This window comes from Pseudophryne corroboree, chromosome 6 (assembly GCF_028390025.1).
Source record: "Pseudophryne corroboree isolate aPseCor3 chromosome 6, aPseCor3.hap2, whole genome shotgun sequence".
Taxonomy (NCBI): domain Eukaryota; kingdom Metazoa; phylum Chordata; class Amphibia; order Anura; family Myobatrachidae; genus Pseudophryne; species Pseudophryne corroboree.
In genome coordinates, this window is record NC_086449.1 from 203,298,635 (window position 1) to 203,325,249 (window position 26,615).

General features: G+C 46.3%; 1 protein-coding gene across 3 annotated transcripts in view; it reads left to right on the forward strand.

The window, feature by feature from the left end:
- Positions 1–26,615, forward strand: part of PCSK6 (proprotein convertase subtilisin/kexin type 6) — a 353,524-nt gene that overhangs the window by 180,953 nt on the left and 145,956 nt on the right. For all 3 annotated transcript variants that reach the window (XM_063925653.1, XM_063925654.1, XM_063925655.1), the window contains exon 7: positions 25,735–25,907. In XM_063925653.1, the coding sequence (XP_063781723.1) occupies positions 25,735–25,907 (173 nt within the window). The remainder of the gene's footprint in view (positions 1–25,734; positions 25,908–26,615) is intronic.

The window sequence follows — 26,615 nt, forward strand, 5'->3', positions numbered from 1 at the left end:
GACAAGCTGCCAGTGTCCACCAAAAGGGGAGAGTCCCAGCTTTTGGAATATAACCTCAGAAAAACTCTAAGTCAGACAGAACCTGAGATATCTTGCTGGGAAGAGCAATTAACAGGCTTGGATTGGGACCACTGCTTTCAAGTCGGATATCTCCAGTTCCCCAGAGCCGATTTTCAAAAATCTGGTACCCCTGGAAAGAGGGGACCCTCAGCTATCAGCCTTATACTCCTGGGGCCCTTGGGCAAGAGCCCATTGAGCCCATACGAAAAGACGGCCCTGGATGGACATGAAGTCTAATAGCTGATACAATAGCTGTGTGTAGCAGCAGCATGGCAATGTGTGCGGCGCTGATAACTGTGCGGCCGGCCCGGGCTGTGTGCGCCCTGTGGTCACTGCCCCCGGGCAGCAGTATAGCGCGTACGCGGTCTGGATTCCATTATAATTAATTATAAGAGCAGCAGGAGCGGTTACACAGCGTTGCCGTGGGGTGCCGGCTGCTAGGTAATGGTGTTAGTGTTGCCTGGGACCCAGGGCAGTAGTCAGTGTGATATAGAGTGGGTAACACTGCGCCCACTGACTGCTGCCTTACACCTAGTATATATACAGGTTCTGTGGTATTGTATTAACTAATGCACAAATCAGAGACATCGCATATCTGGCGCCTGTAGGGAGTGACTGGGGGCTGGTGATGGGAGGCGGCTCAGATGAGTGCATCCTGTGGGACCGACTCATCTTGAAAAGGTGGGTCCGTGTCACCTATTTTGGGGTAAAATACGCGCTACTGGGAGCTAAAGTGCCTGGAGATAAGTAGCAGTCAGTCAGCAACAACCTGCCATGTCACAGGCTGGGTTTGGAAAAATGACAGGAGCTGGTTGGCCTGGACTTTATAGCCGTGCACTTTATCTCCATCCAAGGCTTCGTAAATAGACCCCACAGTCCTTATCATAATGTAGCCAGTAATTCCCAATCTCAGTCTGTACCATTGAAACAAACACATGGCAAACTTCTGCGTTATACCAATTTATTCAGAATTCACATTCCTGTTCACTACTCCACAGTGGTACAGAGAGAGGGGGGAGTGAGTACTCTTACCCGGTCCTGGGCCTCTTGGAGGGGCCTGGGGGTTGGGTAGGGATGCCTGGGCCCTGCTGCCCCCGCCCCCCCCCCCCCTTCCCCGTTGTAGACAGCGGGGAGAGAGAGGACGCAGACCAGCACACACGCTGCTGTGTTTTGCGCTGGGAAGCGAGGCAATGTCCTCTCCATAATCGCAAGCACCAGCCCCCCAGCAGCCGTGCCTACTGCTCCTCAATCGTCCCTGCCCCCTCTGTGCGTTGCCAAGCTGCTGCACACCTGCTGCTCAATTACACCAACTTATTCATTCCTATTCATCTAAGGCAGAGGTGGGCAATAACCAGCCCTCCAGCCTTTGTTCAACTACATGTCCCAGCATGCCATTGTTACAAGCACATGATTATAATAACAAAAGGGAACCACATGACAACATCCATGGATTAGTAAGGTACACTACCACAAACCAACCACCATCTACTGACAATTAATACAAATACAATACCACTTGTTGCCTATGTAGATTCCCAGATTTACAACAAGCAATACTACATCACATAATTGACCATCACTGTTGCCCTATAAGCTTTCCGTATTACATAGTAACTATTCTATACCGTTATCATTTAGAGACTGATACTTGGCACCCAGACCCGATGTCTGAAGCTGCATCTTTGCAATGTGTCTGGGAGCTGTGTCTAGCTGCATCTTTTGGAGAGGGTGTCTTTGGCTGTGAGCGTGAACTCTGTGAGGTTCAGTTTGTATATGAAACTTGTGTCCCACCCCTGGGTGGGTCTTAGTACAGGATGTGGTCATAACCTATTGTTTCAGGTAAGGCCTTGTGTATGCTTGTTCAAATGGTAAACTAGGCCATAGTATGTGAGTGGTGTTAGGGAACTCATGGCCATGTGTTCAGATGCTAATTTGCGTGTTCGAGATGCATCTAATTTACCGGCTGTTGGGATCCATGCGGTCAGGAGACCGACGCCGGAATCCCGTTTTACGGTGAAATGCCGCACGTTGGAATCCTGACCAAAGCCCCGAATATAATAGTGTGGCGAGCAGAGCTTGCCACCAAGCCCAAAGCGTTGCGAGTGCAGCGAACCCACAAGGGGACTTGCTGTACTTGCCGCTGGGATTTGCATACTGGACCCGCTTGTTCAAAGCCAGAGCATAACTCTGAGTAGTCTAGAAAAATTATAATATAATCTAACTATATCTAAAATGGATTTGAGGAAATACACTGTAAAGGGGGGTACTCACGGAGCGATATTCTAAGCAATCTGACTAGATTGCTTAGAATATAAGACTGATTGCTCCGTGTGTAGCCCCCTCAGCGATAGCGATGCGCGGCCCCGCACATCGCTATCGCTACTGCTAGATTGGCCTGCATGCAGGCCAATCTAGCGGGTCGCTCACTTCACCCGCTGGGTGAAGTGAGCAGCCCCCCCCCCCCCGTCTCCCCCCGCACGCTCAGCACACATCTCTCCTGCATCGGCCCGTGTGTACTGGGCTTAACATCCCCTCTCCTATCTGGCTTGTAACAAATTCTCAAGTGGTCTGGTCTGTCTTTTTTTTTTTTTCTTTCTTTTTTTTTTTTCTTTATATGCAGTTATGGCTGTTTTGATACTTCCATGATCCTTAATTAACATACTTTTACATTTTTGCTGCTAACTAGCTAAGAAACACTTCACCCTCTTGGGGGAAAGATGAGCTGCATGGATAGGCCTTTATTGGACAATGTGAGGGTTGAGGCTGGAATTGTTAAGGGTATATCAAGGTTGTTACAGCTTGGAATGAAGTGTTAATTAGTCTTTCATTCTGACTGTACTAATATAATTATTTCAAATAGTATGACCTGTCTGTCGTACTTTACACCCCAGTGAAATTCTCTGCTCTTCTTAAATAGAAGCAGAGACTTCTAAGACTGTGTGTTCTTATGCATTGTATATCCAGGTCAGAGCAACGTACGGTAACATTATTTCATTATATTCTGTGTGTCCATTTTTAGAGGGTGGGTGATTGAACAACCTCTATTAACATTTACTTATAAAGTGCCATAATATTCTATGGACATTACAAGTGGGAACAAAACCTTAATAAAACCAGACTTGATAAAAACAGACACAATGAGGGTCTCGTATATCCAAACAGCACAATGTTCATGACCACATAGGAGTGCTGATCTCCTGTGAGAGGCCCTTGTGGAATTGAGGGGTGCATGTGACTTGTCAGGAGGCTTACATAAAGAAGTAGGCCATTGCCTGACAGTGGAAGAAAAGGGGTCCTCAATTAGTGATGTATGAGTCGTATGTCATATTGGTGCTGAAAGGTGAATTGTTAGATCCAGAAAACTTGCAAGATCTATTAAGACCCCTCTAAGCATTCGTGGTGAGGTCAGTCAGCGTAGCTAAATGCACTGCATTTAAGATGAGTGATGGATGCGATCGCATTAGTCTGCCTCAAGACAAATGTAAAAACTACTCCCAGTACTGTTACCGTAATGGTGTGTACACACGGTGAGATTTTTTCTTATGATTTTGACTATATAGTCAAAATCGTAAGAAAAGTTAGTGCTGATGTGAAAGTCACCGTGCGATCCTGATTCGATGCTGATGCGCGGTCGGCATCGCAAGAATAGATAGACTCTGCAGGTAAGTCAATTTTGACTCTCTCTCTCTATAGAAGAGATATCAAAATTGACAGTCAGAATCGCAAGTACTCATTATATGCTTGCGATACTGACTATGTGCCGACCTGGCCCCTGTCGCATAGTGAGAATCTGGCATAGCCCGAATCTCACCGTGTGTATGGGCCATAAGTTTTATAATGAAGTTTCTATAGTGTCATATATTGATAAAATATCACGTGACCTATATAAATGCTTTCCAGAGATGTCTAAACTGTTCATAGTAAGTTGGGATGTCCATCCACATCGCTGCACTGGCCTGTAGTTTGTCTTGTAATAATAGAATGTCTTTCTTGCTGCATCGAGGTTGGGAAATATTCTGAGAAATGTTTTTTTTTTTTTTTTTTTTTTTACTCCAACGAAACAGCATGCCTCATATTTGCAGAGTATTAAATGTCCGTGGCAAAACAATGTGCAGAGATTTCCTGGCTGGATCTGTTACGGTTGGGTCGTAGTGCAATGCACATTTCTTGCTTACACTGTGAATGAACTCTCTGTATACTATAAATATAATCATTTACAGATTAACAAACCCAATGTCCTGGCTCAGAGTGGGTATTAAGTACATTTGGGTTTGATTTTCACTATTGTAGTATTCTATAACTGATCTAGAACTACAAATGTTGGCAATACACTTGTAAAGATATTCATAAATTAGATAGAACTTGTGATTCTGTTCTGTGTTGTGGTGGGTCTCTGCTCGATTGGGCACACTTCAGTTTGATTACTGGGCACTAGATGAGAGTAAGGAGAACCAACAGATCAGCATCTAGGTCCCTGACATGTCACTGTGTGTATATGCATTTGTGGCCTCACACTGATACTGTGGTTCCATAAGTAGTAGTGAGTATGTATTTAGTGATCATTTAGGGATGGTATAGGCATTCCAGAGCTTGGTATAACGGCAGTCAAAATACCGACAGGTGTCGGCATCCTTAATGCCGGGGTGGTGCTATTTGGTAAGTGAACTACCCCCAACCACCCTAACCCTCCTTTCCCTCAGCTTAACATTAACCCTTTCCAGTGGTGCCTAAGCTTAACCTTGCCCCCGCCCCACAGCCTGACCCTGATCACCCCCCTGCAGCCTAAACCTAATCTCCCCAACCCACGGTTTACCAGTGCAGTGTCCCGGCAGACGTCGAATGGGATTCCGGCTTTCGGGATCCAGACGGCGGCATTTCAATCCCTGTCGGGATGCTGGCAGCTGCATTCCAAGCAGTGTCTGTATTCCGACTGCCAGGATCCCTAGTGCCAGGATCCCGATCCTTTATTGCAAAGACAGAAAGGCATCCTTTCCTGTGAGAATTGGTGTGAAGATAGTCCATGTATACCTAGAACTAATTTGTTAAATTATTTTTCTCATACGTCCTAGATGATGCTGGGGACTCCAAAAGGACCATGGGGTATAGACGGATCCGCAGGAGCTTGGGCACACTATAAAGACTTAAACTGGGTGTGAACTGGCTCCTCCCTCTATGCCCCTCCTCCAGACCTCAGTTAGACTTTGTGCCTAGGAGTGATGGGTCACACACTAGGGGAGCTCTCCTGAGTTTCTCTAAAAGACTTTATGTTAAGTTTTTTATTTTCAGGCAGACCTGCTGGCCACAGGCTCCCTGCAGCGTGGGACTGAGGGGAGAGAAGCAGGACCTACTTCTTCTTAGTTAAGGGCTCTGCTTCTCGGCTACTGGACACCATTAGCTCCAGAGGGTTCGATCACTTGGTGCGCCTAGCTGCTTGCTCCCGGAGCCGCGCCGTCAACCCCCTCACAGAAGCCAGAAGAAAGAAGCCGGGTGAGTATTGGAAGAAAAGAAGACTTCAGTGACGGCAGAAGACTTCAGTAACGGAGGTAACAGCAGCTGTAGGGCTGCGCTCCATGCTCCCATACACCAACGTCTCTGGCAGGGCGCTGGGGGGGAGCGCCCTGGGGGGGCATGTTGCTGAGGTTTAGAGCACTGGCGGGGGGACATATTTAGGTGCCAGGGCACCGGGTATGTTCACCCCGCCAGTGTGCCGCGAAATGGAGGGATCAGCAGCGCTGCGCTCCCTGCTCCCGCACGCCATCGCCTCTTGCAGGGCGCTGGGGGGGAGCGCCCTGGGCGGCATATACTGTCAGATCAATGGCGGGGGGACATATTTGGGTGCCCGGACACTGGGTATGTTCACCCCGCCAGTGTGCCGCGAAAAGGAGGGAGCAGCAGCGGTAGCGCTGCGCTCCCTGCTCCCGCACATCATCGGCTCTTGCAGGGCGCTGGGGGGAGGTGCCCTGGGCGGCATATACCGAGAGATTGCTGGCGGGGGGACATATTTAGTTGCCCGGACACGGGTTTCTTCACCCCGCCAGAGTACCGCAGAGTGTGCGCTGCGCTCCATTGCTCCCACACACCAACGGCTTCCGAGGGCGCAGGGGGGGCGCCCTGGGCAGCGTTATATATATATATATATATATATATATGTGTGTGTGTATATTTACAGGGGGTTACTCGCTGTATATAGGTCCCCCTAGCTCAAAATATATATATATATATATATATATATATATATATATATATATATATATATATAATATATTATATATATATATATATATATATATATATATATATATATATATATAATTTTTTTTTTTTTTTTTTTTTTTTTTGAGCGGGCTTAAGCGCGCCGAGAAGGGGCGGAGCTTAGCCCTCACAGCGGAGTCAGCGCCATTTTCCTCAGGTCCCCGCCAAGACTTGCTGTATAGTAAGAAGGAGGGGGGGGGGGGGGCACAGTGTTTTAATGCTATATGGGTGTCATATAGCATTATGTTTGATAATGGGCGCATAATCCTTGTGTGATACATAAATTCAGTGTTTCCCTGTTTGTTTACCCACTATCGGTTAGTCAACATATGTCGACAGGTGTGAGGGCTTTGTCACAAGCTGCTGTGAGGATAACTGTCGCCTTCGCCGGCGCATGGCGGTACTTGATTCGGAAAATTAAGTATTTGCAGGTTGGTGTTTGTGTGCTTAAAAAAGTAAACATGCTAGGGGAGACAGTTGTTTGTGGATGCCCTGTCGGCATCAACGGTATTTCCTGGGTAAAAAAATTAACAGGCTGTTTTTGCCTGGTACCCCTGTATATATATTTATAGGTATATGTGTGGGGAGTGTTATTGAAATTGTATATGTATACTTCCCTCAGACCCCTCGGGGTTCCAAGATTTGTATTATTTTTTGCCCGCTTACTATTCTCTGCTGTCGACATTTACTAAGTTTCTGTCGACCATAACGTTCCTGGTAGATCCACATCTGGGGCATGTCAGTACATGGTCATACACATTCACAACACATTACTGTCACTAGGGACCTGACGGGTCTGGACAATCCACTTGCGTATAGGTTATATCTATATGTATATATGTATATATATATATATATATATGTTTATATATGCATGGTTAGGATATGTGTGTTTTATTGTGTATTACATTATGTATATCCATGAATGCTGAAATAATGGTATTCTTATGTGCTGGTCGCTCTGTTGATTAAGCTCTAGATTGGCCGTGACGAGTTGGTTTTCGATCCTCTCAAGGAGTCCGAATATTATTCTCTTCCCGACGCGGAGAGAACATTGTGGCAGTCAACTCCTGGTCGACGCAGAGCCCGGTCGCAAAGGATCATACACAGGAAGCTAAGTGATATTTTATTTTTATACTTTGACCTTATTTGCATTGCATGCACATGAGGGAGTGTTGTATTCGGGTAGGCATCCGATAGAATTACCCTACCCAGAGTGGGTAAGCTTGCTTATGTTGATTCTACTTTATAACATTGCAGCAGCCTGCCGCGTGACAGCAGGAGGTGTGACCGGGGAAATGCTGAGGATGTCTCCGAGAGATACTGGAGGGAGGTATACAGCTGTTTGGAGAGGCCTCTGTTCAGTCTATCTCGGCGGATACCACTGGTAAGTCTAACTTCGTGAGTTAGGCTCCTTCACAACGGTTGGTGACGCATTCTTTTGTGGGATGCAGTCGTTTTAACCGGTTCGATACCGTTCTTTTTCCTTTTCTGTGCAGACAGTGGAAGGTGAAAAGGTAAGAGTTCTGCAGCCTTGTTAGGTTCGCAGAAATGTATGTCGTTTTCTGTTTCCACCACATCCGCCACTTGTCGCTGAGTCTATCTGGCTGGTCCCCACTCCGGTGAGCATTCGTCTACTAATTTTCAGTTAGTCCAGGAATAGACTAGGATCGGTGAGTTATTTATAGAATCCAATGGGGAACATTCTCAGTTACGGTTGTTTCCCCTAACTGTTTTTTCTAATAGATCTTGCCGTTCCCCTCTGGAAGGGGAGGTAGTAGACGGCGCCATACAGAGGTGCGTCAGGTCCAGGACATTGTCCGGTTGTCCCTGTATAAAGGTGCAAATCGTTGTTTCTCTCTGACTGTTCTTCGACACAGGGATTGGCTGTTGTTCCCAACGACACAGATGTCGGAGGTGGGTTTCAGAGTAGATACTGACCGGTTAAGGTTCGGTGTTTTTCCTGTGGAAAGAGGTCTAAGGTTCCAGAGTTGGATCAGCTTTGCTGTGACACTTCATCGATATGTTCCGTTACTAAAACAGATGGGTGCGGCCAAAGAGGCCTTTTTTGGTGAGCAGATCTAATGCCAGAGTGGCTTTCAAGGGACCAGTTGGAAATGTGGTCCGGGTCTCACCTGCACATGCACCGGAATATAATCCTAACGGCCAGGACATCGCTCCTGTGGTGTCTGCTCGGTTCTCTCCTTCTAGAGGGATGAAGGTTCGGGATCCAGGTTTAGATCCTGGTGTCCGTGCATACGGATCTCCGAGGCTGGGGAGCAGTCCTTGCAAGGGACGTATTTCCAGAGGATAAGGTCAAGTTGGAAAGATTGTCTGCAATACGCTTTCTTGAATTAAGAGCTATTTTCGACGAACGTATTCTTCGTGTTCTGCCCGTGTTAGTTCTGCCAGACGACTTGTCAGCAGTGGCGTTGGTAAGCCGCTATGGCGGAATGAGGAGCAAAGCGGCAATGGCAGAAGATGCACAGTTTTGCCGTTCGGTGGAAAGTCTGGTAAACGCTATATTAGCAGTCTTCGGTCCGGAGGTAAATGACGGAGAAATAGATTTCCTCTGCTGACGCGATCTCCATCTGGGAGAAATTCAGTAATCATCGAGAAGTTTCACAGACGTGACAAGTCTTTAAGGAGTGTCGCAACTGGACATGTTGGCGTCTCGCCTCAATGAGAGGCCTCAGGGATATTGTTCCAGGTCAAGGGACACTCAAGCTATAGCAGTGGACACCCTCGTTGACACCGTGGGTGTTTTTAGTCGGTCTATGTGGCCTCTCCGCTTTCACCTTTTTCTGAAGATGATAAACGTAAGAAGAACAAAGGTTCAGGCGCTCCTCTTGGATCCGGTCTAGCCAAGGAGGGTTTGCTATCCAGTTTTTCATTATTTACTCATAGAAGATTCCTGCCTTCTTCCTCTACGTGAGGAACGGTTACAACAAGATCAGGGCGTGTATCAAGACTTACAGCGTCTGCGTCTGATGGCGTGGTGGTTGAATGCCATATCCTAAGCCGAAAGGGTGTTCCCAGTGAAGTCTTTTCCTCAATTCTTCAGGCTAGGAAAGAAGTAACGGCAAAGCCTTACCACCGTAGTTGGCGTAACTATGTGTCTTGGTGTGAATCCAGGAAAGCTCCTACGGAGGACTTTCAGCTAGGTCGTTCTTATCCATACTTTACAAGACGGTGTGGATGCAGGCCTAAAGTTAGTGCAGTATGGCCTTATAACTTCTTTAACAAATTATCCCTTGGAAAGTGGTCATGCTATTGGCTTTGGCGTCCGCAAGGCGGGTGTTGGAATTGGTGCTTTTATCTCACAAGGGCCTTGTTTGATCTTTCATGTGGATAGAGAGGAATTGAGAACTCTGATAGTAATTCTGCCAAGTGTGGTTACTGGGTTTCGCAGAAATCGGCCTATTGTGATGCCGGTGGTTACTTAGGCTTTAGCTGATTCAAAGTCTCTTGATGTAGCCAGGGATTTAAATATTTAGGTCGCCAATTTGGCTCAGTTTGAAGAAACAGAGGCTCTGTTTGTCCGGTATGCTCCCAGCATGATTGGGGTGACTACGTTATGCAGTCTGTTACACGCTGGATCTGTGATGCGATTTGGCATGTTCGTTCTACGGCTGGATTGCCGTTACCGAAGTCGGTGGAGGCCCATTCTACTGGGATGGTGGGCTTTTCTTGGGCGAATGCCCGAGGAGTCTCGGCGGTTCAACTTTGCAGAGCGGATACTTGGTCGGGTTCAAACGCTTTTGCTATGCTCTACAAGTTTGATACCCTGGCTGATGGGGACCTTTTGTTGCTCAATCAGTGCTGCAGAGTCGTCTGCACTCTCTCGCCCGTTCTGGAGCTTTGGTATAGACCCCATGGTCCTTTTGGAGTCCCCAGCATCCTCTAGGACATATGAGAAAATAGGATTTTAATACCTACCGGTAAATTCTTTTCTCTTAGTCCGTAGAGGATGCTGGGCGCCCGTCCCAGTGCGTACTGTGTCTGCAGTTATTGGTTTTGGTTACATTCTGGTGGTGTTTCTTCTCTGTCAGGCTGTTGCTGACATTGTTCATGCCAGGGCATGCGGTGTCTTATTATTGGTTGTGTTGACACACAGGTTGTGTTACATATTCTCTCAGCATGTGGCTGTGTATTGTTCATGCAGTTGGCTGGTATTCTATTGAATGCCATGTTCTGCGGTATGCTCTTGGTGTGAGCTGATATGACACTCACCGTGTTTAAAAAAAATAAGTTCTTTCCTCGAAATGTCCATCTCTCCTGGGCACAGTTTTCTAACTGAGGTCTAGAGGAGGGGCATAGAGGGAGGAGCCAGTTCACACCCAGTTTAAGTCTTTATAGTGTGCCCAAGCTCCTGTGAATCCGTCTATACCCCATGGTCCTTTTGGAGTCCCCAGCATCCTCTACGGACTAAGAGAAAAGGATTTACCGGTAGGTATTAAAATCCTATTATATTTCTGCAGCGGGGTACACTGTGTTCCACAGGGAATACATTGGGGTGTAGAGATGGATCTTGATCCAGGCACCAAGAGGTTAAAGCTTTAGCTGTCCCAAGATGCATTGGAGCCTCCTCTATAACCCCGCCTCCAGGCACTGTGAGCTTCTGTTTTCAGTTGGTGTCTGCAGAAGCAGGTCACTTAACCAGTGGGCTGCAAAGGGCAGCCCCGAAAAAGCTTTTTCGGACAGAAAATTTCTTCAAAACTGGGCTGTCAGCGCTGTATGTCATGGTGACACTTCAGTGCTGCAGCTCCATCACCTCCCAAGCAGCGTTGCATACTCTTTCTGGCTCCGTTCCTGTGTACTTGCAGCGGAGACGCTCCGGCTTAGGCACACAGTCGCAGATGCTCTCCTGGTTCATGTGGCTGCTACAGGGAGGAGGTAAGAGGGCCCCCCAGGCGGGACCTGCCATTAAATTTTGTTCCGGTCACAGTCTAGGGAGATGGACTGCGACGCTGGCGTGAACATTGTGACCGTGCAGGGACCCCACTATATCCACCAGGGCATAGGAGTACAGTTCGGATATACAAATGTCCACTTTTAATAAGACTCCACAGTACCAGGTGGTGAAGTCCAGCATAGGGGAACCGGTGCTTGACCTGTAGCCCATCCCCCGGCCCAGGGCGCCATCTACTGCTGGTGTTCCTGCCCTGGAGCTGCCTCACACTCTACCTCACTCCCTGACTGAGAGCAAGGTCTCCTTTGTAAACCTGTACATCGGTGCCGTGGTTTTACAAACACTTAAGTATTCTACTTGTCGATAATAAGACAGCGTTAGTTAAGAACAAGTGTACCTGTGCCAGAATATATTGTACGAGTATTCTGATATATACATCCGGTCTCAGACTGCGCATTGTTTTATTTTTCTACAACAGGGTTCAATGTATTCCACAGGTAATAACATTGGGGTGTAGAGTTGGATCTTGATCCGAGGCACCAACAGGCTAAAGCTTTGATTGTTCCCAGGATGCCTTGCACCGTCTTCTCTATAACCCCACCTCCAGGCACTGGAGCTCAGTTTGTAAGTTGGTGCCTGCAGTGCAGGCAGCTAACGGAGGGCTGCGCTAGGCAGCCCTGGAAAAAGCTTTTCTGAAGAAAGAAGACTTCAAGGGCCTCAGCACAGACACTTAGAAGTGCTATATGTCAGTCTGACATATCGTGCTGCGGCTCCCTCACCTCCCCCAGTGGCGCTGTATACTCCCGCGCCCTGGTTGCCGGGTACTTACAACGGATGCGCTCCGGCTTCATCAGGCACACACCCGCCGCTGCTCTCCCAATTTTCAGAGCTGTGATGGTAATGCTTCTTCAGTGTTGGTCTTAGAGTTTTTAAAAAAATATTCTCTGAACTTGAGTGTTCTCTCCAACTTATAGTTCTCCACAATGTGTTTAAACTTGTCCTGTTTGTTTGTCGGAATAAAAAAAGTCCCTTGCTGAGAACACTGATTTCAGAAGAAGAAAACACGTGACGATAGATTGAAAATTGCCCCGTCTTTCGCAAATAGTTATGTGGGAAGGTGAGAGAGAGATTTTCTTTGAAAATTCTGATATTTCTGATCACATTTACTTGTACTACCGATATATAGATGACTTGCTCATCTTCTGGCAAGGTGACGTCACAAGGTTGACAGCGCTTGTTGATGAGCATAATTCTACCTCCAGTCCCATTAAGCTGACATATTGCATTAGCAACAGTAATATTAATTATTTGGATGTGAACATTTCCATTCAAGATAATAAAATCCAGACCACACTATACCAAACCAACAGACAGGAACAATCTCCTGAGATTCAGTAGTTTCCACCCACGTTCAACCGTGTTGGGGGTTACCATTCTCACAGTTCCTTCGGGTATGCCGGATCTTGAGTGACCCAGTGGAGACAGATAAACAATTTGACATTTTGGTCAAAAAATTCTCCGATGGGGATATCCGGCCAATGTACTTGAGAGAGCCAGACAAAAGGCACTTCAGCAGAATAGACAGGATCTTCTTAAGGATAAAAAAAAGAAACAGGCTAACCTTATTCCCTGGATACGTGAATACAACACACAGAGTAAGCACTTTGTTAAAAAGGTTAGATCTTTGTGGCCAATAGTAGCATCTGACCTTACCACCTTGCATGGCACTTTGTTACTAGCTGGACATACCAGAAGTCGTAACATTAGAGATGTAGTGGTAAAAACGGTTATTAGCGGTTTTGGTAAACCTAACAAACAACATTTCCTTAGCAGGAAAAATGGTTGTTTTCGCTGCTTGGGGTGCACCATCTGTGGGTATCTCCAAACTGGGGACACAGTGGTGCATGCCCAATCGGGGAGGAGGTTTAAAATCAATTGGCCTCTGACATGTACCTCTAGATTTATAGTTTGCTTTTTTTGTCCCTGTGGGATGCAATATGTTGGCAAGACTACTTGCCAATTTAAGGAGTGGATGGCGCAGCACAGAACTGCCATTAGATCAGCCATCACCACAGGGCACAATGAACAACCCGTGGCCCAACATTTTTTGGCCATGGGCCAGCCTCCATCCGGTACAAAATTATAGACCATGTACCACTGACAATGCGCAGGGGTAACAGGCATAAGAGGCTGCTTCAATTGGAGGCCAGTTGGATTTTTAAACTGGACACTCTTACACCAAAAAGTTTAAACGAACATATGGGGTTAAGTTGTTTCTTATGATAGCACACCTTGAATAAGTCAAAGTTAGTTCTAATCGTTTTCTTCTCCTTTTAAAAATGTTTTATTCATCTTTATATGTTTTTCATTCATTTATATATAGCTGTTCAGAACAAGTTTGTCTACAGAATACGTTCAATAAGGGGTACAAGGGACCTAGTATTGACACCCAGAGCAGTTTGGTTGTTGAACAGTGCTATTCGACTTAGATGAATTCTATTATCATAGCTTGATCTGTAATATAATCATTGATTTAGCAGCCTGTAGATGAGCCCAGTGTTGATGTACAGTTCAGTGGTATTATGACACGGTTTGTTTATAATTTCTTTATTTTTTAGTTTTTTTTATGTTTTAAGTCGAGTTGCATTATACACTGCTCAAAAAAATAAAGGGAACACTAAAATAACACATCCTAGGTCTGAATGAATGAAATATTCTTATTAAATACTTTGTTCTTTACATAGTTGAATGTGCTGACGACAACAATCACACAAATTATCAATGGAAATCAAATTTATTAACCCATGGAGGTCTGGATTTGGAGTCACCCTCAAAATTAAAGTGGAAAAACAGACTACAGGCTGATCCAACTTTGATGTAATGTCCTTAAAACAAGTCAAAATGAGGCTCAGTAGTGTGTGTGGCCTCCACGTGCCTGTATGACCTCCCTACAACGCCTGGGCATGCTCCTGATGAGGTGGTGGATGGTCTCCTGAGGGATCTCCTCCCAGACCTGGACTAAAGCATCCGCCAACTCCTGGACAGTCTGTGGTGCAGTGTGGCGTTGGTGGATGGAGCGAGACATGATGTCCCAGATGTGCTCAATTGGATTCAGGTCTGGGGAACGGGCAAGCCAGTCCATAGCATCAATGCCTTTGTCTTGCAGGAACTGCTGACGCACTCCAGCCACATGAGGTCTAGCATTGTCTTGCATTAGGAGGAAGCCAGGGCCAACCGCACCAGCATATGGTCTCACAAGGGGTCTGAGGATCTCATCTCGGTACCTAATGGCAGTCAGGCTACCTCTGGCGAGCACATGGAGGGCTGTGCTGCTCCCCAAAGAAATGCCACCCCACACCATTACTGACCCACTGCCAAACCGGTCATGTTGGAGGATGTTGCAGGCAGCAGATCGTTCTCCTTGGCGTCTCCAGACTCTGTCACGTCTGTCACATGTGCTTAGTGAGAACCTGCTTTCATCTGTGAAGAGCACAGGGCGCCAGAGGTGAATTTGCCAATCTTGGTGTTCTCTGGCAAATGGCAAAGGTCCTGCACGGTGTTGGGCTGTAAGCATAACCCCCACCTGTGGACGTCGGGCCCTCATGGAGTCTGTTTCTGATCGTTTGAGTAGACACATGCACATTTGTGGCTTGCTACAGGTCATTTTGCAGGGCTCTGGCAGTGCTCCTCCTGTTCCTCCTTGCACAAAGGCGGAGGTAGCGGTCCTGCTACTGGGTTGTTGCCCTACTACGGCCTCCTCCACATCTCCTGATGTACTGGCCTGTCTCCTGGTAGCGCCTCCATGCTCTGGACACTACGCTGACAGACACAGCAAACCTTCTTGCCACAGCTCGCATTGCTGTGCCATCCTGGATGAGCTGCACTACCTGAGCCACTTGTGTGGGTTGTAGACTCAGTCTCATGCTACCACTAGAGTGAAAGCACCGCCAGCTTTCAAAAGTGACCAAAACATCAGCCAGATAGCATAGGAGCGGAGAAGTGGTCTGTGGTCACCACCTGCAGAACAACTCCTTTATTGGGGGTGTCTTGCTAATTGCCTATAATTTCCACCTGTTGTCTATTCCATTTGCACAACAGCATGTGAAATTGATTGTCAATCAGTGTTGCTTCCTAAGTGGACAGTTTTATTTCACAGAAGTGTGATTGACTTGGAGTTACATTGTGTTGTTTAAGTGTTCCCTTTATTTGTTTGAGCAGTGTATGTAAACCAGCGCGTAACACTATTCAATATACGTTGATTGTTTTATGTACTGTTCCTGATGCTATGGTGAACTGTTTGTAATACACGTGTTATGTTTTGTATATGTGTTGCCTGGACAACACAGTGACGTGTAGGTTACCTGGCAGCGGGCCGACGCCGGCCGGGTACGGGTGCGTCACTTCCGCTTCCGACTGCCATCGAGGCGGGGGGGGTGGCGACCGGGCCCGGGACGGTTGGCGGGAGCTGACGGAGGATCGGATAGGTGTTGGTATGTATAAATAACTTGTATTGTGGTTCTGTAAGCTATCCTGACAAAGGGGGAAACGTTGATCCAATAAAGCTTTTTAGCTTGGTTTCCACTATTTGTTGGAGACTGAGTGTCGCTTGTTACCCTATTGCTGCATGTGTGGGGGGCCATATTATATATATATATATATATATATATATATATATATATATATATATATATATATATATATATATATATATATATATATATATATATATATATTTTAGTTAGTATGTGTTTCTCAGGATATGCTACCTTGGTATTTTTCTCTGTGTATTTGTCACCATATACCACTTAAATTCTCTGTTTGTGCTCTGCATTTGCAGTCGCACTACATAGGGGTTTTTTGTCAGGTACTGTGTCTGGCTATATTGTACTGTTACGCCCTAAGGCTACATTCACACGTAATGTCTGCTACACAGGGCGGGAGATCCGTGGCTGATCCTGCGTCATGCAGTGCTAACGTCACGGATGCATCTGAGGAAAATATTCCAGCTGGGGGTCCAGGTACCGGGGGGTTGAGTACCCCTCAGTCTGCCGGCAGCACCGGTGGCACACCAAGACCCACCCTGGGTTGCTTTTTCTAATTTGCTGACTACGCTAGTAACAAGACATGCCCCCAGTTGGACCTCCTTTGCCATTACAGCCACATATTGTCCCTGCAGTTCATCCGCCATGGGCAGATAATCTGTTAACTCAGTTACAGCAATTAAATCAGTCTTTGGTTAAACAAAAACCTAACCCTCGCTCTCCTAGGACCAAGGGGTCATCTAAGCGGGCCATTACTTCCTCACATTCCACACATGTTACAGATACTTCATCTGATGAAAATGGCGTATACACTGATCCCTCAGACACTGATGCAGATGCTTCTGATGGGGAATCTATTTCACAGGTGGATGTTCCTGATCTCTTGGAGGCTATCACACTGATTTTTGAGATTGATGATGAATCTGAACCTCCAGATACATCTAAGAAACCTGATAAGTTCAAACGTCAGAAGGTCACTAAGTTAGTTTTGCCCCATTCTGACCATTTAGTTGACATACGTCAGGAATCCTGGGAGTATCCAGGAAGGAAATTCTCCCTGTCTAAGAAGATGCTAGCTCGTTATCCCCTCGCTGCAGAGTTAAGTAAAAATTGGGAAACGCTGCCGCTGGTGGACTCGCATGTTGATTGTCTGATGTCCTCTACTCTGCCTGTCACTACCGTCACTTCTCTGAAGGAACCGATGGATAAGCATGTGGAGGGTTGCTTGAAGTCTATTTACACCCTTGCAGGTGCTGTGCATAGACCCACTATAGCGGCCTCTTGGGCTGTGAAGGCTATTGAAGCCTGGGTTCAAGAAGTTGAAGCGAAACTACCTTCTAAGTTTTCTGATAATGCCAGACAGTCTTTCGTATATTGGGGGTCATTCCGAGTTGTTCGCTCGCAAGCTGCTTTTAGCAGCTTTGCACACGCTAAGCCGCCGCCTACTGTGAGTGAATCTTAGCTTATCAAAATTGCGAACGAAAGATTAGCAAAATTGCGAATAGACATTTCTTAGCAGTTTCTGAGTAGCTCCACACTTACTCGGCATCTGCGATCAGTTCAGTGTTTGTCGTTCCTGGTTTGACGTCACAAACACACCCAGCGTTCGCCCAGACACTCCTCCGTTTCTCCAGCCACTCCCGCGTTTTTCCCAGAAACTGTAGCGTTTTTTCACACACTCCCATAAAACGGCCTGTTTCCGCCCAGAAACACCCACTTCCTGTCAATCACACTCCGATCACCAGAACGAAGAAAAAAACCTCGTAATGCCGTGAGTAAAATTCCTAACTGCATAGCAAATTTACTTGGCGCAGTCGCACTGCGGACATTGCGCATGCGCATTAGCGACTAATTGCTCCGTTGCGAGAAAAAAATAACGAGCGAACAACTCGGAATGACCCCCATTATCACAGCCTCTTGTTATATACAGGAGGCGGCCTCTGAGGCCGGCGTCCTGGCAGCCAATGCGTCTACTACGTCCATTTTGGCACACCGGTTTCTGTGGTTGTGGTCCTGGACTGTGGATCTGGACTCTAAAAAAAACCTTGGAGGTTATCCCCTTTAAGAGGGACATCCTGTTTGGGGAAGATCTGAACAAGTTTGTTGCTGACTTAGCATCTGCTAAAACTGCATGTCTGCTGAGTACTAATCCTTCGGTTCAGAAGGCTAAGAGTACCACCTTTCGTTCATTTTGACCTCCAAGTAAAGCAACGGGGCAGGCGTACCCGAAACAGGCTCGCACTTCCAAAACCTCTAAGCCCAAACCTACACGTTCATGCGCTGCCCGTCAGCCTACTTCCAAACCAGACAAGCATGCTGCATGACGGGACGGACCTCCCTCTGGGGGGACCCCAGGGTGGGAGGCCGACTTCTACGGTTTGCTCAGGTATGGTTACAGACCACTTCAGACGCCTGGGTAAGGGAAGTTGTCACTCATGGATACACTATCTCTTTCAAGAAGCGTCCCCGTCGCCAGTTTTGATTGACAAATATCCCTTCAGATCCGGTTAAAGCAAAAACTCTCCATTTGGTGGTACAATCCCTCCTGGACACAGGAGTGGTAGTGCCGGTGCTTCTGGCTCAGAGAGGCAGGGGGTACGATTCAACGCTGTTCCTAGTTCCGTAACCGAATGGTTCCTCCCGGCCCATTCTCAACCTCAAGTCGATGAACAAATTTGTGAAGGTTTCCAAGTTTTGTATGGAAACTCTTCGCTCTATTGTTCTGGTCTTGGAGCAGTGGACTATATGGTATCCCTGGACATACAGGATGCTTACCTACATATACCTATTGCCAAATCGCATCAGCAATACCTGCGGTTTGCTATTGGCAACCTACATTATACCTCGCAGAAAGAGATTTAACAAAGGTAAGGTCTTACCACAAATCTCTCTAGATATATAGATATATATATATATATATATATATATATATATATATATATATATTCTCTATCTATCTATGTGTGTTCATATAATAGTCCAATGTAATTTTATTGTCATGAAAATAATTATCGGCACTGCAAACATGACTATGCGTGCCTGTATCTGCTATGTGATTTAACTCCGGTGTATTACAGATATATCTATCACTGTATACTGTACCATGCGTCTGGGTCAATATATAGTGCCTCACAGTATTTACCTATTATGTGTATTATACTGTGTACTCGGTCACATAATACCGGATTTATTCGCAGGTGTTGTGTACTGGGTACTCAGTCACATGCTAACTGATTTATTTGCAGGTATTGTACTCTATCTGGCTTCATCGTACTAATCCGCTCTCTGTTGCATTTGTGTATAATGTTTAACAAGTAGGGCAGTAAATCTGGGGACGCTCCTGCATCCTGCAGAGCATGCGCAACAGATTTACCTGAGGAGAAAGTTTTGTGTGATGGTCTGTGTACTACACTCATACATCTCCCAGTCAGTCCGCAGCTCCTGTAATCAATCTGGAGCCAACCTGGGCTGCGTTCTCAAACTTACTGGTTACTCTAGTTGAACGCTTTATACCCCCTATGGGACCACCTGTAACAATATAGTCACTGATGTCCCCAATGGTCAATCCGCTTTGGGCGGGAAAAGTTTGCCTCACGGGTTGTAGCATATGACTCACTCCTTGGTCAGGCAAAACCCTATTCCAGGTCACTGTCGTGTCTCTGGGTCATCTGAGCGGGCTGCTCTCTCCTCCCTATCCAATAATCTCTCTGATATTTTATCTGAAGAGAGGGGGATCATGCTGTCCTGTCATTCCCTATATTAAATGTTTCTGACGAGGATTTTTCCTTGCTAAATGATACCACTGCCCTTGTGGTTACTGGGAAACAAATCCTACAAATCACTGATAAGAGAATTCCCCTACTGTGGTTAAGCAAACTGATATGTTCACACGTCAGAGGGTAATTAAAACTCTGTTACCACAATCTGACAAGACCCCTGGTCTAATCCAGGGAAGACATTCTCCCTGTCTACAACGGGCATTAACTCTATATCCTCCCCCTGCAGAGTTATATAACAAGTAGGTAATTCACTGCTAGTGAACTCATGTGTCACCCATCGGGTGTCGTCCACTCAGCATCTCACCACTGTCCCCTCACTGTAGGAACCGACAGATAAGCGTGTGTAGGGATGCCTGAAGTTTATTACTCTCTTACGGGTGTTGCACATAGACTACAATTGCGTCTTCTTGGAGCTGCAAAATAGATTGATGACTGAATCAGGCATTAGAGGCAGTGCTGCCTGAGGATATATCTGACAATGCCAGGCATTCCCTGTCTCACAATACCACCGCCATCTTTTTCTTCACCAGGCGGCGTCCCCTGAGGCGGGTGTGTTGGCTACCAAGGTGTCGAATATGTCTGTCCCGGCTCGCCATATTCTGTAGTTGAAGTCATGGAAGGTGGATCTCGACTCCAAAAGTCCTTGGAGGTATTCCCCTTTACTGGTGACATCTTATTTGGGGAAGACCTAATTAAAACTTGGGTCTGAATCGGCAGCTACTATGTCTGCCTTTCTCCCAAATGCTACTCCTTCTGCAGAGAAGACATAAGGTACCACTTTTCCCTGCTTTCGGCCTTAAGGGAAAGTGAAGGTCAGGCATACCAGAGATTGTCTCGTGCTCCCAACAACCACTAGGCCCAATGCCTAACTATCCTGGGTTGCTCGTCCGCCTGCTTTTCATGACAAGCCTGCTGCATGACGGGACAAGCCGTCCCCTGGGGGATCCCAGAATGGGGGGGGGGGCAATTCGATTCACCCAGGTTTGGGTAATGACCACTTCAGACGCATAGGTGCGAGAAGTTGTCTCTCACGGGTACGCAGTCTCTTTCAACAGACGTCCCCCTCGCCAGTTCTGCACAACGGTTATCCCTTCAGATCCGTTGAAGGCTCAAGCTCTACAGATGGTTGTGCGTCCCCTCCTGGATACAGGAGTGGTAGTGCCGGTACCTCTTTCCCAGAGTAGCAGAGGATACTACTCGACCCTGTTTCTAGTCCTGAAACCTGATGGGTCTTTCCGGCCTATTCTCAACCTCAAATGACTGAAAAAGTTTGTGAGAGTGTCCAAGTTCCGTATGGAAACACTGCACTCAATTGTACTGGCCATGGAACCCGGAGGCTATATGGTATCCCTGGATATACAAGATGCTTACCTGCATATACCTATTGCCATATAGCATCAGCAATATCTGCGGTTTGCTATTGGCAACCTCACTATCAATTCCAGGCTCTGCCATTTGGACTGGCCATGGTCCCTCATATCTTCACCAAGGTTATGGCCGTGATGACGACTTCTCATCTCCGTCGCCAGGGAGTCTGTATCCTGACGTATCTGGACGATTTGCTGATTCTGCCAAACTCCCACGATGTCCTCCTCAGTCATCTACAACTGAGGGTAAACTTCCTACAAGCCCATGGGTGGCTCATCAACTGGAAGAAGTCCTCGCTGGTCCCTGCTCGGAGCATGGTGCACCTGGGGCACTACCAGACACACACAGTCAGCGGCTGTTTCTGTCTCCAGAGAAGGTCCGGAAACTTCAGGACAGAATCATATACTTCCTTTCTCGCTCAAGAGTGTCGATACACTCTGCGATGCAAGTACTAGGCCTCATGGTGTCGACTTTCGACATGGTGGAGTACACTCAATTCCATTCCCACCCTATACAGAGGTTAGTCCTTTCCACGTGGGATGGCCTGCCTCATCGGATCAGGCCTCACATGATCTTCTTGACTCCGGAGGTTTGTCGGTCACTGACCTGGTGCCTACAGGACCAGCAGTTGAGCAGGGGCCGTCCCTTCTGGATCCCCAACTGGGTCCTACTGACTATGGATGCCAGTCTGAGGGCTTGGGGCGTGGTGTTGGAGCAACACTCTTTCCAGGGTCGGTGGACCATGGAGGAATCATTCCTCCCGATTAAACATTCTGGAATTGTGGGCAGTGTTCAGTCCTTTGTCTCTCGCCCTGCCTCTGATACAGAACAGGCCTGTTAAAGTATGGTCAGACAACGCCACCACGGTGCAGTACATAAACCATCAAGGCAGCACTCGAAGCCGCATGGCAATGATGGAAGTGTCAAAAATTCTTAGTTGGGCGGAAAGCTTTCTGCCGGTGATATCGGCAGTGTTCATTCCGGGAGACCTCAACTGGGAACGTGATTTCCTCAGTCGTCAGGACATGCACGCCGGAGTGGAGTCTTCATCAGGAAGTCTTTCAACTCCTAGTTAACAAGTGGGGCCTACCAGATGTAGACCTGATGGCGTCTCGACACAATCGCAAAGTTCTGGTCTTCGGATCAAAAACCAGGGATCCTCAAGCAGCGTTCGTGGACGCACTGGCAATTCCATGGAACTTTCGGCTGCCCTATGTGTTCCCTCCAGTGTCACTCCTGCCCAGGGTACTACAGAAATTCAAACAAGTAGGAGGAATACAACTTCTAGTCGCTCCAGCATGGCCCAGACAGCATTGGTTCTCAGACCTGCAGGGTCTATCGATAGAGCGTCCTCTTCTGCTTCCGCAACGCCCAGACCACCTTGTTCAGGGTTCTTTTGTCTATCCAGACCTGGCCAAACTGGCTTTGACGGCGTGGCTCTTGAAGCATCACTCCTAAGGGCCAAAGAATTCTCTGAGGCGGTCATCCAAACTATGCTGAAGGCCCGCAAACCGGCATCTGCGCGGATTTATTATAGGGTCTTGAATTCTTACTTCACCTGGTGTGCTGCGAAGAATTATGAGGCTTACGAATTCAGTACTTCCAGACTTCTGGCTTTTCTGCAACAAGGCCTGAACCTCAAGGTTCATATATCTGCATTGTTGGTATGGTTTCAGAGAAAAATTGCGTCTATTCCTGACGTTCATACTTTCACTCAGGGTGTTTTACGGATTCAGCCTCCCTATGTCCCACCTGTGGCTCCATGGGATCTGTCTGTTCTGAATGCTCTGCAAGAGTCTCAATTTGAACCTCTTGAGTCAGTGGACCTTAAGTGGCTCACGGTCAAGGTCCTGTTTCTACTGGCTATTGTCTCTGCTAGGAGAGTGTCCTAGATGCTTTGTCCTGTTGTCCACCCTTTCTGATATTTCACCATGACCGGGTAGTTCTTGGAACTCGCCCTGGTTATTTGCTTAAGGTGGTGTTATCTTTTTACCTTAACCAAGAGATTGTGGTTCCGGCCTTCATCTCTTCTGGTTTGTCCTACAAAGAGCGGTCTTTGATATGATACGGTCTGTCCGTTTATACGTGGAGATGACTGCCTTTATCAGCAGGTCAGATTCCCTTTTTGTACTTTTTGGTTTTCACAAAAGTACCTGACTTGTGACTAAGCAAACCTTGGCCAGATGGATTAGAATGGTGATTGCACAAGCTTATGCACAGGCTGGACCTCCAGCTCCTGCTGCTATTAAAGCCCATTCTACTCTGTCTGTTGAAACCTCTTGGGCGGCTCACCGTGGCGCATCCGCAGAACATTTGTGCAAGGCGGCCATGTGGACCTTAGTGAACACGTTCATTAGGTTCTATGCCTTTGACACTTCCGCCTCCCAGGATGCTTCTTTTGGACTCCGGATTTTCATACCCACTAAGGCGCGTCCCCTCCCTTGAGTAATGCTTTGGGACATCCCCAATGTATTCCCTGTGGAACACAGTGTACCCTTCTGCAGAAAAGGATATTTATGGTAGACTTACCATAGTTAAATCTTTCTGGGTTCCACAGGGCGCCCGTCCTGATGCACCTAGCTTCTATGGGTTTGTATGGCATTTGTCGCTGTCGTGAGAATGTGGTTCTATGTGACTAACATCTGCCTTCTCTTTTACCTGCTCCTGCATTGCACTGGTTAACAAAACTGAGCTCACAGTGCCTGGAGGCAGAGTTATAGAGAAGGCCCCAATGCATCTTGGGACAGGTAAAGCTTTAACCTGTTGGTGCCTGGATCAAGATCCATCTCTACACCCCAATGTATTCCCTGTGGAACCCAGTGTACCTTGCAGAAAGAGATTTAACAATGGTAAGTCTAACATAACTCTCCTTATATAGGGTACACTGCTTTACAGAGGATATTTAGCCATTTACATCTCTCTGTATCCAGTGGAGCTTACAATCTATATTCCCTATCAGATGTATACATACAGTACATTGGTCCAAAAGGTATGTAGGCATGTATTTGATCTTGATGTAGCCTTGTAGCCAAACAGTCCATGCCAATCACCTTTTACTGTTCTGTCAGGACATGATCTGTGTCATGGGGAAATATTTCGGCAAATAGCTTTTATAAGTAGCAGTGACAGCTGTAGAAACCAGTTAATTGTCAGTTACTACGCTGACCTACTCTTTTATAAAGAGTTCTGCTTTGACTGATTTACATGGTCTTAATCTACTTTATTCCAGTTCTACTTTAAAACCTTGTGGAAGATACGTGGGACATTTTAAAGGGTCTCTCGACCACTAATCCATACTGATTTTAAGATGTATCCTGATAACCTGGTCTGAATTGTCCTCTAGCACAGGTCCATATTCATCCTAGGAAGGCGCATGTGATGTTACTGGCTTACACTCCCAACTGTTTGAAGCACCAAGCAGTCTGGATGTCCATTCCTACACAACATTACTGCTTTAGCTTGATTTGGGGTGGAATAGACAACAATCATAGTGGTACTAATTGATAGAAAGGTTACTGGCATTTATTAAGTCGAAGAAGAAGACACTACCAAGAAGTACATAGACCATTTAAAGACCCCTGTTATAATAGTTGTAAAACAGAAACTGGAAAGAAGGACTCGTGAGGCAGGTATTCAACACAGTGTCTCTTACTGGCATCGGACACTGTGCAAAGCATACTAAGGTTTAGGCCTGGTCACACACAGGTACATAAGTGAAAAATAAACACGAAAAGTCCTAGCACTCCTTATGCTTAGCAATCAGTCAACCATGCTCTCCTGGCACAGCCAATGTCATCAGTCCCTGGCACTATAATTCTGCGGCCTTCGCGCTGGCCCCTAACGGGCATCAGTGCACAGAACTCTGGGTAAATGGGAGTTTTAAACTGTACCCCCTGCACCTGACTTCCTACAGTCTCTGGGTGAGCTGGAAAACTTGGACCTCTGTTTCTTCATTTGCATCTGTGCAATTCAGAAAGCCCGGTGTTATAAATCTCAACTGCAGGTATAGAATGTGCAGGTCTTGTTTTCTTCTCCCTTAGAGGGAGCTGATCCCACCAGAATGTGAACAATTGTAATGACACAAGCCTCTCACCACGGAAGTGCAGTTACCACCTGCTGAGTCATTCTGGTTGAGAAAGTGGAGAGAGCGTACTAACGAATCTGCTTTGAGCTGTAATTTTATAGGCTGTGGTAGAAAAAGGTAAATAACTGGATGCTATGAGAAACGTCTCCTAATTTATCTCTATCCAGGATTTGATATATCTTTGTCTTATTATTTAAATTTAGAGTAAAATTATTCTTTAATTGAACATTTCTGCAAAGCATGCTTTTGTGCAGTATCTTTGAATCACAGAAGTAAGGAATTATCAGATTTTAATGACTCTAGACTTTATATACATGGAGCATGGCTGCAGCGCAGTATTGTGGCATGTATAAGAGTACACAGAGTAGTTTTGTTCGACTGCAGTCACTTTTGGAAGCCTTCCCCAGAGAAGAGAGAAATGAACCGTAAAAGAGAACTGCTTAATTGGATATACTCCGTAATTAAATTGGTTTTTGAAATTTGTATGCAGGTAGTTACGGTTATGTGATGCAGAACTGCCGAGATTGTTTATAGATGGATATAACTGAGGTCCTGGTCTTTGACCGAAAAACATGGTTATGTGGCCAGAAGAAATTGCAGCTCAAGTGCTAATTCCAACATAGTGTTAAAGCTGTAATCTGTTAAAATTTATGCAAAAGGAAACCAACAGTATTTTGCCCTTCAGCAGCAGTGATATACAGTAGCTGGAATACTATTTTCTGTTTTTCTTCCTTTCAGGGATCCGTATGCTGGATGGTGATGTAACCGATGTGGTTGAAGCAAAGTCTCTGGGTATCCGACCAGACTACATTGATATTTACAGTGCAAGCTGGGGCCCTGATGATGATGGGAAGACTGTAGATGGGCCTGGACCACTGGCCAAAAAAGCATTTGAAGATGGCATTAAGAAGGTGATATTTAACCTTTTGAATTTTTGGTTTGCAGACATACATTAGGAGATCAAGTGGTCTTAACAAGGGTTTGGATGATGGTTGGAATACACTCTCAGACCTTGGCTTACAAGTGATTTGGGAAATATTGGGCTCTTGGCAAGTTTTATGAATCAGAGGGCTAGCTAGATTTGCGCTGTGATATTGTCAGTAAAAGTCCATTTAGCATTAAAACGTATTCCATTTAACATGCCCCTCTCTTTATGCTGGCCACAAATGCTGCACTACTGAAGTAACTAAAAGGTAAGTAAAGGTAAGTTAGTCTGATACTGTGATATGTGACCCAAAGCCAACACCAGATCAGTGCCGAAGTGTGTGGCCACCTCAAGCCTATGTAGAGCCGAGAATCTTTTGTCGGAAAACTTTTCAGTAACTGTTTTCCATAAACTACTTGTTAGGCCTGTTTACGCCTAGCACTATATGATTTTTTTATGCTTAGTATTTTCTGATTTCATCTCTTCAAATACTACAAATTATTAAGGGGAAAAAATCCATTCTTAACCCCCCCTTCCCCCTTTAAAATATATTAAGACCTCACAGGAACAAGGGGAGTCTAGCTGGACCTGTAGGCTATGTTCCAGCAACTCCTATGCTTTACTAAGTTGTGATGCTAAAATAGAACCTGGTCTGATTTTTCTAAAGAGCCCCAAGGTTAGGTTTGTGTATAAT